Raw genomic sequence first — 19258 nt, 5'->3', positions numbered from 1 at the left:
CTGGAATATTGTATGCAGTTCTGGAGGCCTCACTTCAAAAAGGATGTGGACAGAATAGAGCGGGTGCAGAGGAGAGCGACGAGGATGATCAGGGGCCGGGAGACCAAGCCCTATGAGGAAAGGCTGAGGGAATTGGGAACGATTCGTCTGGAGAAGAGGAGGTTGAGGGGGGACATGATTGCTCTCTTTAAGTATCTGAAGGGCTGTCCCTTAGAGGAGGGCAGGGAACTGTTCTCGTTGGCAGCAGAGGATAGGACTCGCAATAATGGGTTTAAATTGCAGGCAGATAGGTACCTGCTGGATATTGTGGGGGGGGGATTTTCAGTAAGAGTTGTTCAACAGTGGAATCAGCTACCTAGGGAGGTGGTGAGCCCCCCCTTACTGGCAGTCTTTAAGAAGAGGCTGGACAAAAACTTGTCAGGGGTGCTCCAGGCTGATCCTGCATTAAGCAGGGGGCTGGACTAGATGGCCTGTATGGCCCCTTCCAACTCTAAGATTCTATGCTTAGGATTGTAGCTTTAGAGAACAAACCTAGCAGACCTACTCAGAATCCCCTCAAGTATGTTCAGTGGATCCTACCCCCAAGAAAATGTTCTTAGAATTGCACTCAGTGTGAAACTAAAACAAACAAATGCAATTTCTGCTCACTCCATCACACAAACCTGGAGTATCACCTTATTCAAAAATATAAATTTTATTTGCATACATGATGTGGAATTGGAAGGTTATTATTGGAAGAACTGTTTACATATTGGCTAAGTATGCTGACAGAACTTCAAGAGAAGCTGAAAGGACTATGATACTTCACAGCAAGGTGGTAAAATATGCACACTGCATTCTTATATACAGGGCCCTAGATACAGCATAGGTCTGTCGAATGGAAACAGAGAAATGCAGTTATTTTATGGAGTACAGTCAATGCCCACACTGTACAGAATCTGCAGCCCCCCACTTATAGCTGTCCACTATATGAATCCACTAGTGGCTTCTATACATGTGCTGGAGGTAAGAGCAAAGCAGCAGGGACATTGAATCCAGAAAGAATGGGGTTCCTCTGAGCCTCTGGTGAAGGGCTTCCGCTTCCTAATCTCTGCTGCCTATAATCTGCAAAAGGAAGGTAAAGATGTAGACTATGTCCGTGTATATCTTGAGGGCTCCATAGACATATTCCTCGGGGCTGATCGTATGTTTTCTGTTGCCCAACACCAACTGGGTATCATATGCAAGAAACTGCAAAAAAAAAAAGAAAGAAAGAAAGAAAAAAGCCATGAAAAAGCAGCTAGTTGTGTACTTCAAGAGATTATCCAATAATAAAGCATTTTCCCTGCTCTTGTTGGCTATATAAACCAAGACCTAGGCTTCGAGGGCTAGTTCGTGTGTTACAAAACTGCAACATGTGAGAAGGAAACACACCTTTTTTTGAGGGGAGGGGCTGTGGCTCAGTGGTAGAGCATCTGCTTGGCATGCAGAAGGTCCCAGGTTCAATCCCCGGCATCTCCAGTTCAAGGGACCAGGCAAGTAGATGATGTGGAAGACCTCTGCCTGGAGAGCCGCTGCCTGTCTGTGTAGACAATACTGACCTTGATGGACCAAGGGTCTGATTCAGTATAAGGCAGCTTCATGTGTTCATATGCTCCTGTACTCAGCTCTCTAAGAGAGGGGCTGTGGCTCAGTGGCAGCGCTTCTGCTTGGCATGCAGAAGGTCCCAGGTTCAACCTCCTGCATCTCCAGTTAAAGGGACCAGGCACATCGGTGATGTGAAAGACTTCTGCCTGAGACTCTGGAGAGCCGCTGGCTGTCTGTGTAGACAATACCAATGTGTAGACAATACCAATGGACCAAGGGTCTGATTCATGCGTTCATGTGAATCAGCATCCACTACCCATTGTATGTACAGGCTACAGAAATCCAGGGACCATCTCTTGAACTTGTACAATGGGAGTCATGGGTCTACCTAGTAATATTCTAATATACAGAGTGACCTCAAGTCTAACCAAGATCTTCCACCTTTGCCTTCCAATGTTCCACCTCCTCCCCTTTTACATTTACTTCCATTCAATAGGTTTTAGGCAATCATTTCCCTGTCAATTCCCCATGTACTTCTGGGTTTTCTCTTCCTAACAAGAACAGTTCCTTTGTTCCTAAAGAAATTGCAAAACATTTCCAAGTTACAAGTTCCCATTCAAACAAAAAATTAAACTAAGTAAACCAGAGAAAATATAAATCGTGAAAAATTATAACGCAGAATAATTCAAAATAATGAACCTTGTATGGTAATGTGTCTATGAATATTAATGAAATGAGGCCAGGCATGACATTAAACTGAAGTAAGCATTTAATCTCACAGACATTTGGAACACTAGACTAACCTGAATCAATCTATGTTGCAAGTGTAGGTAGGGATAGTAAAGAAGACAACTCCCGTTTCACTTGCACCTCTGAACTTCCATGGCCAACATCCCCAATCTCTTCAGCCTTCCTAAATAATCATCATCTCACAGGCCTGGAGTCAGTTCATTTCTGGCTTCCAATATCCAAACATTACTCTGGACATATAACACCTTTTTGGTTTCATACAGTGCTACCATACCAAATTAATACATGTCCTTCATTTGCATCAAAAGGCTCATATTTAACTGCTTAGGGCAAAGATCAGGCAAATATGCCTTCTGAAGCAAAGGGCGAATTATATCGAATGTAGGGCGGATCTTGGGAGATCACTGCTTTTCCTATCACCTGAAAAATCTAGGTACTCCCCCACAGCCGATCTTTCCCAATTAGAAATTATCAATCATAAGAAAGCTTTCACCCTTGCTAGGTGCCAGATTTTACCATCAGCGGTAATAGAAGGAAGATATAAGAAGGTCCCTATGGCAGAAAGGCCTTTGCCCTTGTGGGTCAGGGGATACTGAAATCTCAGAACATGTTTTAATCCATTGTTCGTTCTACCAAGAAGTCTGCACAAGGTTTCTTTCCCCTTTGTTTAACATTTTCCCTGGCCAACCTGATGTGTTTCTGGCTAAGAAGCTCTTAATAGATGAAAAACCAGTTTTCACTCCTGACCACTAAATTTTGTGCTGCAGCTATCAAAATACACCATACCCTGGTAGGATAAGAGTAACCAAATATTTTATTATTTAAAATATTAAAGGAGATAGGCAAAGTTATGTGATGTTTATATAAATTTTATTTATACGTGTAATATGTAACTTTTAGGTTTAGTTCATTTGATGTTGTTTTTTCTGCTGGTCAGTGACCGTATTAATAAGTTGTTATTATTATAACTACTTCCTGATCAACTGTGATAGTTAAAATTGCCTTTAATTGGCAAGGCAAATGCCCCACTATTGCAGGAATAGAGCTACATGTGCAGTTGCCATAGCTCTACCATGTGCTTATGCACTATGACCACACACTACAATAAGCCAATGATACTTTAAATGTTGGATGAGAAATGAAGAGTGCCCTACACATCATTTATACCTAGGCTACCGATGGGGTATTTACCTGTCCATCTTATCTTAAAGCAAAGACCTCTTAGGTTGGAAAGGAGGGGGGGCACATGCAACTTTAAAGGAGAGCAGCAGATGCCTGCCTGTCCTGAAAGACAAGGAGGAATGCAAAAGAGGAGCCAGGCCAGGAGAAAGAGGTGAACAAAGGGGAGCAAAGCACAAGGACAACAAGATATAGAAAAACCCTTCCACTTATTCTACAGTCCTTTGGCCTGCCTCGAGCCCTTGTGATAGGACAGGCAACAGCTCTAAATAAGCTGCCGCTGGAGCACATGTCCTTCCACACAATGGTCCAGTAAGTAAGTAACTCTACTAACCAGGGTGAAAACAATTGCACCAATAGCTGCATACAGCATGTGAAGCCAGTACACCTACAAAAAAGAAGAGAATCAGTGTAGTGGTGCCTTTGATGCAGCAGGTTTTCTAGACCTCTTCACCTGGCATAAAGAGCAACAATAGCCAGAAATTAAATGTAAATGACAAAACACATTCAAAGGGATGGAGAGATTACATGATTTTTAAAAAGAAAGTTAGCAGGGTATTAGGCCACCCAAAACCTCCCAATCATAAGTGAACACTTCCACTGGGTCAGACAATTGGTTATATACATTGTTCTTTTAAATAATATTAGCGAAGAATACACATTCTGCCGCAACTGTAAGACTCAGTGACACTCCTGCTTCTATAGGCACACCATGCACATATGGTTGCAGCCATAAGGAAAGACTGAAGCGTCACTTCCAGAAGAGCCCATTGGGACTGGAATGGATTCCAGAGGCCCTTCAGGATTCACCGTCAACTGCTTACGTATTTAAAGGACAGGACAATCGCTGTGATAATCCCAGTCACCATGACAACGATGCCCAACACACAGAACAAGCCAGCACAGGATGTAAAATCCACCTGCCAATGAGACAGACACATAGGTTAAGAGAAGATGGGAAGGAGGGATGCAGACAACACATTCCCCACTCTATTGTATACCACAACCTACCCTGCAGAAGTCTTCAAGGCCTTGCCCACTCCACAATATTGAAAATCTCACAAAAACTCACAGTTGTCCACACATTTTCAGGCTTATCTTCATAGCCACATGAGGTATGAACTTGTAAGTTAAAAACCAAGCCTTGCAGCGTAGCAAACTAGAAAGTCGATACCAATTTCTGAAGTTATATATTGAGAGTACAAACAGCACTGATTGTACGGGGAAGCCTGGCATTCTCATCTATTAAGGTTGATAATTTACCAAAGAAATTAAGGATGAGAAATTCCCCAAGGAATTTGTGACACACTTGAGAAAAAAGCTGGGAGACAGTATTACATGCAAATCATACCGTCTTATAGACACTCACCTTTGTCTGGAAGCAGAATATAGTGACAATCATGGCGACTATCGTTGTGATTATCATGGCAAGGAGAACAGCCTTTGTACTGTACATGCTGCAAACAAAGAGTTAAACATTTATTTCACTCAGAGCTTTTAGCATTACAGAGACAGTGGCAAAAGACGATGTGAATTGTATCTTTAATGCATACTGTCAAGAGAATTTATACACACACACACACATTAGCATGTCACAAAAGAACAGAATTTACCCTGCTTTGGTAGCTAAAAGGAACTGTTTAATACCCCAAACCCCAAGTGCATTTGTTTGGAAGAACATCACACTTCTCTTTTTAAATAAAACTCAGCAATAGTTTGTAGAATCAAAATTGCAATATTCAAAACTGGAATAAGTTTTAATATTGTCATAACTTTGTACACTAGGGCCACCCTGGACAATTGCCTAAGGTGCCAATGGCTGAGGGCACCGACCAGCCTCGCCACCCCCACCACCCACTCTCAGCATCAGAGTTTGCCCTGGGTGGCACCCTTGGCTGCAGCAGGCGGCCACCAGGGAACCCACTCCCCTCCTCCGCTACCTCCACCAGATGGGCAGGGGGCCTCCTTTTCTCCACCAAGCCTCACTTGACCATCATCGCAAACATTACCTTCTTTTCAACGCAAACTTTAGTCTGTGAGTTACTACCCTCTCTACAATGAGCTAATTTTGACTTAAGCAAGTTACACTGATTTCAACTGAATTTTCTGTCAAGTAATTTTATTGATGATCCTAGCCTATCTCATCCTAACTTAATGCTGCACTTAACAGAAGCATCTGTCATTGGGCTGCTCTTTAATGCAAATACTAACACAGGTAAGTACTTTCCTGAAAACAAATGTTAGCAAATGCAAAGTGGCATTGATACAATTAAAGGTGTTATTTATAAATCCCTCTGATTTCAATCAGACTTTCTTTCAAGCAAGTATGGCAAGGATTGTAGCTACAGAAAATCTCCCCCCCCCCCACAAAGCAAGGAACGGAGAGAGCTTCCTTTCGGGATGATTCACACATTTCCCAGTGTGGGACTAAAATGGGAATATTAGCTGTAAATCAAAGAATCCAATAAGCTCTCAAACAGAAACAGAGCAAAAGATGCTGCAATGGGAAAAGCTGAGTTTGGCTAGAGTGGTTTTGATCAACAGGTGCCATGGCAAGTTCGTACAGCATGTGCAGCCCTCTTCAATGCCTGTATCACAATTGCTCCTTAAATAACCGTTATGACCCAGTGGTGCTACCTGGTTTTCCAGTTATGAACCTAAAGTGAAGGAGGGAACAGCTACAGATATGGGACTTTCCCCCCATATAGGAGGGAAGGCATAGCCGGGGCCCACAAACCTCTACCCCCTACTAAAAATGGCTCTCCAAGCTAGTTGCTGAGGGAGGGAAAGAGCAGAGGAACATCTTTAGCAGCTGCACTGTCTTGCTGAGGATTAACCCTCCCTTCCTATTCTGGTACCTATAAAGCTTGGGCATGGCCAGAAGTATGAAGACTTGGGCCCAAGAGGAAGGGCAAGAGCAAAAGGGTTCTTGGCCCTTGGCTGTCAGCCCAAAGCTCCCAGCCCAAGTCTTCAGAAGAGGCAGTGCAGGGGTACAGGAGGTAGTTTGCTGTTGTGCTGCTGCTCTGTTGTTTATACTTTTGTGTGACTAGTGTCTTGTTGTTGTAGTAAGATGCTTTAGGCCCCTTCGGGAAGAAAACTAAAGCAAAAATACTTAAATAAATTCTATTTGGGTGCATCCCACCATTTCTCCAAGGAGCTCAAGGCAGTACACACACATCTCTTAAAATCAACCTGTGAGGTATGTTAGGCTGAGAAAAAATAGCTAGTATAAGGTCACCCAGTAGGTTTCATGGCAAGAAGGAATTCGAACTTGAGTCTCCTCAGTTCTACTACAATACTCTAATGGAGTCTGACCACATTGACTTTTGTAACTTGCTAGAAAAATATGGTGAATAACAATGATCTGAGTATGGGAAGATGTGTCACCCTCATCCCCTTTCATCTACTGTCTGGCATTCTGTAGAACATTATACCTCCATCAGCTCATCAAGCCTGTGTCCAAAACTTAGCTGTTTGTGGGCCCAATCTGTGCCCCCGCCCCCCGCACAGTAGTAGCATTTGTTTAGAAAAGGATTTTTTGTTAGAACTTGAATGAAAAATAATTGCTTTGGCAAACAAAGCTACAGTCTTTTTTCTAACTCTGTTCCATTTAACCATTTCTGGATTTTAATTGCTGGATGTTCTTTCCTTTTTTAACAGGGGGAGATTTACTTCATACAATCCCAACAAAGCCCCCCACCGAGCGGGCATTCAGAATATCCCCTCTAATGTTGAGCTCAAAGTTTAACTGCTAGAGAACAAGCCAAAAGAACATTAAGGGAAGGAATTTGTGTACGTTACCTAGAAATGGTGCCTGTCATGAAACCCATGGCCAATGTCTAGAGGAAAAGATAAACAGACAACAACAATGACCAATAGATTACTGTCTCCCACCATATCACAATCATCACCACAATCTTCAATACCCCTCAATGCCTAAGCCACACAGGGAACAGGACTCAGACTCATCCAGACAGCAAATCTCAGAGAACTTTTGCCTTTTACAATTTCTTCTTGTAACTGACCTTGTGAAATAAGCTCATTCATGAGAAACAGTATAACTAATAAGACACCGGCAAGAATCCCATAACAAGGATGCTGTTGCCAACTTCTTAGGACGTGACCCAGAGAGAAGGATCCTGTTATCTTTACAGGACATGATCTCCAAACAATAACTATTGGCTGAATATGGCCCCAAGTTTGTTTAGCACAGCAATAAATTATCTCCAAAATTGACAGGTGAGATATTAACCACTGGAGAAACATCTGGTAAGGAACTATAAGTTCTCCGTAACCACACACACCATCCCTAGATCTAGACTGCGTTTGCATCAAAAACAGCTGATGGATTTGACACAAGCAAATTGGTTTGACATACATTCGAGTGGAATGTACGTTTAAAACATTTCTTGCCACATCATAGAAAGTTTCCTATGACTGCATTACTTAGCCCAGGTCCCACAGCAAAACATTTACTTACAAAGACGGACAGAAGAATGATGTTCCATGGAAAGCGCCTCCTGAAGAGTAAACAGTAACATTTCAAAGAGGGGTGCCGTTTTGGAACAAGTGTAATAAGCAAATCCTCCAAGTACTAACAAGCCATTTGACACCACAAGCACCAAGTCAAAATGACATCCCCCCGCCCTCCATGGTAGACTGACCCACCTTCTCTTTTTAAAATGACAGAGATAAGAAGCAGAAAAATAACACACTTCTTTTTGTCTCATGGCTAGTCCAGCCCTCACCCTGTCAGCACTTTCCCATTGGCCAAAACGGAACTCTTTGTGACTCATTTCCACCAGTCCCCCCCCCATGTGCCCCCTCCCATGTCCAAAACCATGCTGTGACCCTTATGCCACCTGCAAAAGATCAAAGAAAGGGGTCTTCTGGGAATGGTTGTGCGTCTCAGTCTTTCTAGACTGCCTGATTGCCACATGCAGCCAACCTGCTCAACCACCCTTGGTACCTCGTATCACAAGTTAGAGAACATACTCACCGTGGGCCTTCACAGCACACCAACACCAGATAAGTGACCAGGAATACAGCACTGGGGAAAGGAAGCGAGATAATCTTTTAAACTGTAGGTACAGCTCAGACCAAACCACTCCCAAACACACAAGGATGGGATTTCAGATGCACAAGAAACTACCTGACAAAAACCTCTGGGTCTTCTAGTAGCTGACTGCATATGTGTGATTGGCATACAGAGGCCTGTAGGGTGCTTTGGCAGGTCCCTATCACTGCCCCCTACGCCTCAAGGAGAACGCTCACTTCTGTTGCTTTTTCTCTAGTACACATCTCATCTGAGCAGAGCTGGGCCTGCCACCCCCCCCCCCCCCACTGCTTCTCCTGCAGTCTTTGCGCCGCGAGACCTGTACGCATGAGAGTACTGGAGTGGATCTCTTTAAGCTTGTTTCTCCTTTTGCACGACAGAGGTGATTTGCAGCCCCATCCTATGCAAAAATAAGGCACAGTGAAGTCAATGGTACTTTCTCCCTGGTACTTCTGTGCAGGATTGTTCTTGTGCCCCTCTCTACTATCCAGGGCAGTGGTCAAGGGAACAGGAGACTCTGCAGTGTAGAAGTGTGGCTGGTGCCAAGGCAATGCCCTGCTTCTGACTTTGGGGGAGAGTCCTGTGTGGTTCTTCCCTCCCACCTCCAGCCATGTCAGAAGGCAGGCTACGGATGGCCAGCTACACTTCAGCCATCACTGGCGGGCACAGGATAGTGCGCATGCAACCGTATGGGAAGCTGGTCCCATGCAACGGGGCAATTTTTATTACACACGGATACTTCAGACAGCATTATTGCTAACAGCGAGTCACAGGTGTCTAAGGTTCTTAGGCAGAAGATCTGCCCTTCCTCAAGAAATCCTGAGATCATCTGCATCCCTTCCACCAGCCTCCATCCACCCTCCCTGCTGGACTTTCAACTGCTGGTAGAGCAGTGAGCAGGATAGTGCTGGGAGAGGCATAAGGGCTTGGGGGTCACCTCAGTGGCCCTCCAGACACCCACGGACACCTGAGTGACTTGTGACTCATGAAAGCTCAGACCCTGCCAGAGATTGTACCAGCCTTGCTCTTTTCTACATGGACTCCTGCCCTTTGCTAGACGGGCACCTGGCACCTGCACAGAAAGAAGGAACAGGCCGTACTCACTAAGACACATAATACACAGCAACATTCCGTCGTACAAAACTGCTGACAGGGGTGCTGCGGAGAGAGAAGGAGACATGAAAGGGGGAAACAGCCCTTATTGTGCAACCACAATGTCTTCACACTTCAGTCTGAAGACAGCAAACAAAAAATATGGCCATTAACGCATGGCTGTATTCCAATTTGTTTGTCCCTGTCCTATCTCAGGCCTTCCAATCCCATGTTCAAAAAATTGAACACACAGGGAGAGGGAACAGGGACAAAGAAATGAGAAGGGGCAGCAGCAGCAGCCTCTCTCTCCTCCCCCGCCCCACCCGCGCCTCTCTCTCCCCCCCCCTCTCCCCCGTGCTGTCCTCCACCTTCCCCTGGCCACCAGCCGGGGGTTTCGCCCACCTCACAGCATGCAGCCCAGAGCCCAACAGTCAAGTGGATGAGGAACCATTAACAAGCATGCGTGTGGCCTTGTGGGATTTGCTGCAACCGGGGGAGATACGGGGGACAAAACGGCCATGCATTTTCGGCCTTTCACTTCTTTTTTAACTCCAGGTGTGGGCTCTGTGCAATTAGTCCAAATGCTGAAAAGATATGTACAACTGCTGTTTGAAATGTGTCTAGAATAATGTAGTTTTAGTATATGATAACAGGACCAGATGCCCTAGAGTACAGAGATGCCAGAGGACCTCCCTCTCTTCCAAAGCACAAGTTTTCAGTGTCCCATTCAACCCCTTCAAAGCAATCTAGTGGCTTGGGAGGGGGGTGCCTCTATAGGAAAAAGGCAGTGGACTCCCATCATGTACGGTCTCCTGTTTTGGGACAGAAGTGACTGGGAAGATGCCTACACTGCTTTCTGTAGAGGACTGCAGAAAGGAAATGTGGTCATACAGCAGAAAATTCCAGTCTTTGAACTGCCACCATGTTTCTGTATACTAATGACCATCATGGAGTCAAGTAAATCAGGGATACAGTTATTTCCTGATGTGTTTTCAAAGTTTATCACAACTGGTATGCCATTTGTTATAAGCTCCCAGGTTGAATCCCTGGCATCCTTGCTTTAAAGGATCCAGTAACAGATGATGTGAAAGCCTGAGACCCTGGAGAGCTGCTACTGGTCCAAATAGACAATACTGACCTTGATCGCTCTATGACTGGCCCTGTTCACATGTTACAGTGAACACGCAGGCATCCTGCATGCATGTAAATGCATATACATTTGTTTGTAAGAAAAAGCCGATGCACACTCACGTTACATATGAAGCTGAGGACTACTACCTGGATAAATTTACATTCAGCTGTAAATGCACTGGATGTCACAACAGAATCATTTAACATGTTTAAAGAAAAATGAAGTGTGCACTGCACATTTTATGTGCATCTAGTTTAACTTATGCTTGGGCCGTGCATAAGGCAGCTTCATGTGTACTTACGTGCAGTTGGGTAGAATTATTCAAACACTGTAGATCAACTAAAAAAGTGCTTCCTAATTAACAAAGCAGCAGATTTTGAAAGTGTAAATTATGTTTAGCACCAAGTACATAGTGAAACTGAAGGCCATCTTAGAAGAGACATTCTCTGTGATGTGACAGAGAAAGGAGGAAAGCCTCTTAAAGATGAAACATGCCTGCTTCCAACAACGACAGTATACTTCAGAATTATTGCTGTGTTTATATTTAAAATATATGCATATTGGGTTGATGTATATGATTAGTCAACTAAGATATTGTTAACAGGGATGACGGCACTAGTGGCCACTATGATCACAGTGTCTGGTTGCCTCCCAATGCGCTATGGAAACAGGAAGTTTTCTGCCTGTAGGTTAAGTCTTAGCTTCTTCTTTACTTCACTGTGCAGAGAGACCTTTTACACACCAACAGGTCCACCAGTGATGATCACCCTTCTTGTCCTTTCCTGCATGCTTCAGAGCCTTAGCTGTCCATTTTTGCCTTCACCTTTTAGATAACTATATGAATATTTGTTCAATTAATTTTTAAATTTCAGACTTGCTCTGTGGCTAAGTGTGAGATGGGTACATCATACAGAGATAACAGCCAATCTGTGCTGTGCCTTGCCAGCTTCTACTACAAATGTTGAGACCTTGCTTTTCAAACTCCCATTCTGATCTCCCTTACCACTAAATGCTAACAGTTTCAAAATTGGGCATGTTCACCACATACCATCATAACAAATACATTCAGAAGACTGGCACGAGCCAATTAAACATACAGTTGGAAGATATACAAATTACATGGTTTTGTCTCCATTTCAGCTGCCCACCAATCTTTTTTTTTCTCACTGCAGTTGTAAAACAATTGCATTTTCCCCCTGTTAAGTCGTACTAACTCCAGTCATGATTAACACTTTATGGAGCTACCAGCATTATAAAGACAGCGGTGATAACCAGGCTAACTCCAGGAAAATTAATACCACTGATGGAAAATTGTTACTCTGAGCTTCTGGACAAATAAAGGAATTACATATCATTTTGTTTATTTTATTGGGCAGATAGCAGAACCAGTTTGATACATAAATTGTCCATAGGAAAACAGGACTAGGAAACAATGGCCAGGGAAAGAACTTACACAAAGGTGAAAATTGCAATGATGCCCACCGTCACAAGCAGCTGCACCGAGATAATGCTGTACACCTGAATAAGAGGACACAGTGTTAGTGCGCGAGGGTGCATAAATGAACAGGGAAAACTATCACAGACATTAGGGCTGGATTAGAGTGCCTGGCAGCCATGGCCCAAGTCATGATGTTGATTATACCACAGCAGGATCCTTATTTGGCTGAGGCCTAGACTTTATTTAGCACCTTGCAGGAGCTCTTTCTTGGCTCTTGCCCTACACCGGTGGAAACTGAAATGAGCAATCCAAGCTAGCCATTCAGGAGACTGAAGGATGCATCCCCACCGGTCTGATTCTCAATTAGGCATTTAGAGCTAGGCACACTGTGCTTAAGCGCCCCTTCCTGTGCCTTTAAAACAGTCATCCAGTCATAACAGAAGGAAGGTTTCCAAAAAAACGATCTGGCCTTGTTTGTTGATCACAATAATATCCTAATTGTCCGCTATAGGAATTCCTGTCTCTAGATTCCTGCTGCCCCCTGTAATCCCAGTTAATTCCTTTTCCCAAGCAAGGGTAGTACTTCTCCTGCAGCAGCACAAGGAGGATCTCCCCTGTGGAGTATGAAGGACTGATCTCTCCAGACACTCTCCTTTGACATACCAGTGTGCTCTGTGCTATTATATAGCCCAATTTCCTCCAGAGAAGAAGAGATCACAATGGAGCCCGCACAGCACAGCATCAAAGGTACCTTGCGGATGAAAGCATGTCGAACTTTCTTGTTATCCCAGTCTCCTGAACTGAAGGCCTCAGTCCCTTCTGTACCACCGCTGCCATAGCTGTCACCTGTCAAGATAGAGCGCTGATATTGACCAGGGCATTTCAAGGGTTTACCTTCTACCAACAGGAACCTGGGGAAATGTTTCATTTCCCCTTCCACCACCACCAGGCCCGTAGCTACATTGGTCACACAGGGGTCCAGGGGCCCTTAGATATACCAGGTCCCCTTTTTTCAGAAACCAAACCCTTTTCTTAAAGAGATGTCAGCAGAAACCAGTAAGTAGTTCTGCACCTGATTGCCTTGCAAAGGATATGGGAGGGTGGAAGATATAGGATGGCTCTGGAACTGACTCTAGTCTAGTCAGTTAACCCCTCATTTTGCTGAACTCATTCTCATAAATCCCATCCCCTAACCTGCCCCTTTCCTGCCTTCTTGCTTGCTTTCTCTTCCCTATAACATCAGCAGTGACAAGAGTGAACCCTGGGCAGAAAATATGACTGAAAACCATACTATTTTGGCATACCTTCTCCAGGTACAGAGGGTAAGCTGTCCCTGTGAGTCAAGTGGACTACAGGAAGTGTGGCAGATGGGGGGGGGGGAAGTATGCCCAAGTCTCCATTTGGTATCTGGTTTTTTAATTTATTAATAGAAAGCATTGCAACCTTGCAACTAAAACCTTGCTGCAACTTGCCTCTACAAAGGGCTGCACTGACGTGGCAAAGGACCCTCTCTTGCGCCTGCCATCACCACCACAAGCGTCAAGAGCTACAGAGTGGCCCCACAAGAATTCTGTGTGTACTTTCTTCTGTCAGCTGATGGTGGGCCGAAAAAAACCAGTACCGTATATACTCGGGTATAAGCCGACCCGAGTATAAGCTGAGGTGCCTAATTTCACCCCAAAAAATGGGGAAAAATTAGGTACCCACGTATAAGCCGAGGGGGAAATGCACCCCCTCCCCCCCCCGCAGGCTTACCTGACCGGGTTCCAGGCGCGCAGGCAGGTGGTGGGGGCAGTGGCAGCCCCCTCCCTGTGGGCAGGAGGCCCCGCAGGGTCAGCTGGCAAGTGGGAGGACTGGCCCGGGTGAGGTGGGGGGGTGGGGGGTGAAGAAACCGCTGCTGCCGCGCACAAAAGGTGCGACGATCGCTCAAAAGGAGTGATCGGGGGGGGGAAGAAGCCACCGCCGCCGTGCAGAAGGCACGATCGGGTGGGGTGGGGTGGCTGAAGGCGGGACAGCCGCCCATCAGCTGGCCGGCGGGAGCGCGCTGGGAGAGGGCCCGGCAGGCGAATTACCGTATTGACCCGAGTATAAGCCAAGGTGAGTTTTTTAAGCCAAAAATCATGGCTAAAAAACTCGATTTATACTCGAGTATATATGGTAATTGCTATTGTGCGCAAGTGCAGTAATGTAACTATCTATTGCTAAAATATACCAGTTCTTTGTAATCCCCAGCTTTCTTCCCCCCCCCCCCCAGTCCCTGGCCCCTTCTCATTATAGCGATAACTAAAAAGCTGCACCCTTTTGATGCCCCCTTTTAGTCATGCAAGCCCTGCTTAACAGCCCTCACCCTCTCTAGTCCCTCTTTCCACATATCATTTTGAATCCTACCACATGTCAACTCAGGATTCTGCCTCTCAACACCTCTCGAAAGAAGGCTACCCTTCCCAGATGCTGGGTTCTGGTCCAAAGTCCAGTTCTTGTGCCAGCTGCTCCCAAGTGGGGTTTCCTCAGGACCAAGGCACATACAGACACTGGGGCTCAGCTGCACCCCAAACCAATCTTTGGATCACCCCAAACTACACATCACCATATTACAGTGTGTGTGACATCTGGTGGTCCAATCCTTATTTTGGGCTGCAGAGGGCCTGTAGTTCAAGTTCCTTATTCAAATCTTCATTGAGATAAAGGCCTCCCGGTGGGGACCCAAACAGAAGCTGGTGATGCCAGAACTGGTGTTTGGACCAGGCACTCAATATCATTCAAGAACTAGGAAATGTGAATAAGGAACTGGGAATAGGGAACGAAGTAGGGAACCGGGAACCCACTTCCGCCTCCTCTCCTCGAGGGCCTTAGAAGGCTGAAGCTGGTTCCCAGTTCGTTCCCTATTCCCAGTTCCTTATTCACATATCCCAGTTCCTGATTGATACAGAGCACAATTTAAAAGCTCTGCACCCCAAACTAAGGATTGGACCACCACATATACACCCCCACATTCAAGGGACCTGTGCCCTCCGAGAGGGCAATTCTGAACCAATTTTCAGCATTAGAATTACGGGCTCTGGTTTGGGGTAATTTTTTGGGCTGCAGCATAATCCCACTACATAGTGGTCATGTCCAAATGTATTTGGAGAGGAGTTTCTTTATTTCATAACCAAGCCCTTTCTTTATCAAAAATTCTCCCAGTGTAGGGCAGCTTGCTCTGTTTAAGTACCCACTCTCGGACAGCTTTATATGGTTAGGTTTGTCTTGCAATACAATCCTAATCATAAAGGGCAAGAGTCCAGTACCACCTTAAAGACTAACAAAAATATTTTCTGATAGGGTATGAGCTTTCGTGAGCCACAGCTCACTTCTTCAGATACAGCTAGAATGTGAATCCATCGGTCTTTAAGTAGAGGAACAGTATGTAAATGTGAATAGCAGGCTTGATGGGATTAGGTGTGATATGCAGAAGAGTCTGTGATGTCCAGGGGAGAGATGGGTGTGGAGAAATCAGCATTGGTAATGTGCCATGAATGCAAGGTCTTTATTCAGCCCAGGTAAATGCATTGACTTTAGTTTGAATATCAACTGTAATTCAGCAGTTTCTCTTTCCAATCTCCCTTTAAAATTCCTTTGTAAGCAGTTCTCTTACAAAGGAATTTTAAAGGGAGATTGGAAAGAGAAACTGCTGAATTACAGTTGATATTCAAACTAAAGTCAATGCATTTACCTGGGCTGAATAAAGACCTTGCATTCATGGCACATTACCAATGCTGATTTCTCCACACCCATCTCTCCCCTGGACATCACAGACTCTTCTGCATATCACACCTAATCCCATCAAGCCTGCTATTCACATTTACATACTGTTCCTCTACTTAAAGACCGATGGATTCACATTCTAGCTGTATCTGAAGAAGTGAGCTGTGGCTCACGAAAGCTCATACCCTATCAGAAAATATTTTTGTTAGTCTTTAAGGTGGTACTGGACTCTTGCCCTTTTTGACTACTGCAAACAGACTAACACGGCTACCCACTGTGAATCCTAATCATAGTTAGAGCTTTCCAAATACATTGAATTCAATAAATTTAGAAGGGTGTAACTCTGTTTACCAAAAGAGATACTGCAACTAAGAAAACAGAAGGAGATTGAGACTGGGAAGGGGAGCCATGAAGGAGCTAAAAATGATTCTGAAGTGTAAGGATGTGTCATTGGCCACCAAGATCAGGTTAATTCATGCCTTAGTATTCCCCATTACTATGCATGGGTGTGAAAGCTGGACAATTAAGAAAGCTGACAGGAAGAAAGTAGACTCCTTTGAAATGTGGTGTTGAAGGAGTGTGTTGCGGATACTGTGGACCACCAAAATGATAAATAAGTGTGTTCTAGATGACTAAACTGAGGCTATCGTACTTTGGTCACATCATGAGACGACAAGAGTCACTGGAAAAGACAATCATGCTAGGAAAAGTTGAGGGGAGCAGGAAAAGAGGAACACCCAACATGAGATGGATTGACACACTAAACTCTTTTTAGGATACCACTCTTGATGAAAAGAGGCAGGGTAATAGTGTTCTACAATCACTAAATCAGATTAGAATGTATACCTTGTCTATAAGCAGGTACTGAAACAGTGAGGGGAAACCCCTTTTCTCACCCTGACTGGCAGAATACAAAAGTAATTACAGGGTGTTAAGAGCTACCTGAGATCCACTGTAGGGACGCACACACACACACCCCAAGCAGCAACATCACAAAGGGGCCCTTTGGGGGCTGCAGCGATGGGGGAAGGTGGAAAAGTTAACGTTCCACAGCAGAATTTCTTCCACCCCTGGAAACACTGGAATCAACCCTAAGTGATCTTGAGTATAGGGAACTGGTCCCGAGTCACAAAGAACACATTGTTTAATCCACTCCAGAATTCAACTACATTTTCACTGAATCACTTTTTGCTCTGCAGAGCAGAAACAAGCTTTGAATACTTCTAGAAAACAGCTTGAATTTCAACACACACATCCCTTTTTAAAGCCTATCTTAAAAATGTGTTTTTAAAATTAGGCATAAAACTTTTCCAGTTACAGTATGCAGCAGTTTCTCTAGTTTTTTTTAAATCTGGTGCTCAATTAAGACAGTCTCCTGACCCACCCCCGTACTAAGAAGAAAAATCAGCTTACCAAAGCTCATTGGAAAAGTTGGCATAGCAGGAACTGGTTGTGGGTAGCCTCCTGGCTGTGGATACCCGCCACCATAGGGTGGAGGCTGTGGGTAAGCCCCTGGGTGTCCGGTAGGATACCCCCCAGCATATCCCCCATGTGGAGGTGGATGGAGGGGGTTCCTATCATCATAGCCAGGGGGGGGAGCGCTGGGATAGGACATGATGCCTCAACAAGACTCAGAGCACCTAGGGGAAAAAACAAAGAGGCAAACCCTGTTACGACCTCTGCCCATTTCTCATCCAAAAATATCTAGAATACCGAACACCCAATCAGATCACACCGTGTGTCAAAACAACTTCTCCAAAATGGCCAGCAGGGGGAGCCAGAGGAAAACAACAAAAGACAAAAGAGCAATTTTAATTGTATGACTTTGTTTCTTTTAAGCATAACCAGCCCCAGAGAGGAGACCTGGGCTCTGCTATTAGTTCCGCCACAGACAGATCTTTTAGCATTAAGGGACTATTTAGCATTAAGGGAATATCTGAAGTTAAAGAGGGACACCAGTTCATCCCAATCTTAAAAGACAGTTAAAGCCCTGTGGTCAGAGCTATTGCAAGCAAAGCCAGCACAGAACAGAAAGCCACACGCCCACGGACATGGGCACTCCCCTCCCCCACGCCCTGACTTCAAGAACCAGGCCATGGAAGAAACAGTATTAAAGAGTAATTGCTGCACAGAGCCTCAGAGTCATGAGGATCCAGTCAGTCATGTGTATTTGAGTCCCTGTACCAGGGACCTCCAACCTTTATGGGCATCTGCCAAGGGTTTTAGAAAGAACATAGGGCTGAGGGATATGTGTTCAGATATTTCCAGTCTGAATATGTATCCAGAGCAGTATTCTAGATTCTTGGAATACTGGTATCCAAGACTGAAATATTTCCAGGAATATTCAGGAATATCCATGCCAGGCATCTTAAGCCTCCCAAAGCCTGTTTTTCTTCCCACGTGCAGATTCCCATGCAATGAAAGGGAGAGAGGAGGGAGTCATTGCTATCCCAGACAATGGTATTGCACATTAGTAGGGTTTAGGGTTGCCAGGTCCCTCTTTGCCACCGGTGTGAGATTTTGGGGGCAGAGCCTGAGGAGGGCGGGGTTTGCTGAGGGGAGGGACTTCAATGCCATAAAGTTCAATTGCCAAAGCGGCCATTTTTCTCCAGGTGATCTGATCTCTATCGCCTGGAGATCAGTTGAATTAGCAGGAGATCTCCTGCTACTACCTGGCAGTTGACTAAAGATAAACCGGCAGTGTTGCCAAACAAAGAAACCATATGGTAAATATGCTTGGTTGTTAGTTATTCACATATAACATAACAAGTTACAATTTTTGTTACAAGTTACAAGAGTACAGCGTAATGAATCTCCTATGAATAGGAGGATGAAGTCGGAGACACTTATATGCAGGGCATTTTTTTCTCCACTATGTGGCAATCAAGAACAAGTTGATCCGATCCCGTTCTTCCGTCACCAGGACTTGCTGAGATTGACAAGTCCTTTAGGTGCGGTTCTTCTACGCAGTTTTCTGCCCCGATACCCCCATCATCAAAGGGTAGAAAACTGTGTAGAAGAACCGCACCTAAAGGACTTGTCAATCTCAGCAAGTCCTGGTGACGGAAGAACGGGATCGGATCAACTTGTTCTTGATTGCCACATAGTGGAGAAAAAAATGCCCTGCATATAAGTGTCTCCGACTTCATCCTCCTATTCATAGGAGATTCATTACGCTGTACTCTAGTAACTTGTAACAAAAATTGTAACTTGTTATGTTATATGTGAATAACTAACTACCAAGCATATTTACCATATGGTTTCTTTGTTTGGCAACACTGCCGGTTTATCTTTAGTCAAC

General features: G+C 44.7%; 1 protein-coding gene across 1 annotated transcript; it reads right to left on the bottom strand.

Annotated features, from left to right (window-relative positions):
• Positions 1-1075: 1075 nt before the first annotated feature.
• TMBIM1 (transmembrane BAX inhibitor motif containing 1) lies at positions 1076-17572 on the bottom strand. Its single transcript, XM_056861411.1, has 11 exons — positions 17371-17572; positions 12965-13059; positions 12229-12293; positions 9656-9709; positions 8495-8545; positions 7976-8015; positions 7297-7334; positions 4865-4952; positions 4320-4415; positions 3830-3883; positions 1076-1230 (listed from the first exon to the last, which is right to left on the bottom strand). The coding sequence occupies exons 1-11, from the start codon at positions 17570-17572 to the stop codon at positions 1084-1086; spliced, it is 930 nt and encodes a 309-aa protein (XP_056717389.1). The 3' UTR covers positions 1076-1083.
• Positions 17573-19258: the final 1686 nt, after the last annotated feature.

The sequence above is a fragment of the Euleptes europaea genome, chromosome 15 (assembly GCF_029931775.1).
Source record: "Euleptes europaea isolate rEulEur1 chromosome 15, rEulEur1.hap1, whole genome shotgun sequence".
NCBI lineage: Eukaryota > Metazoa > Chordata > Lepidosauria > Squamata > Sphaerodactylidae > Euleptes > Euleptes europaea.
This window is presented reverse-complemented; position numbering and strand designations above follow the sequence as displayed.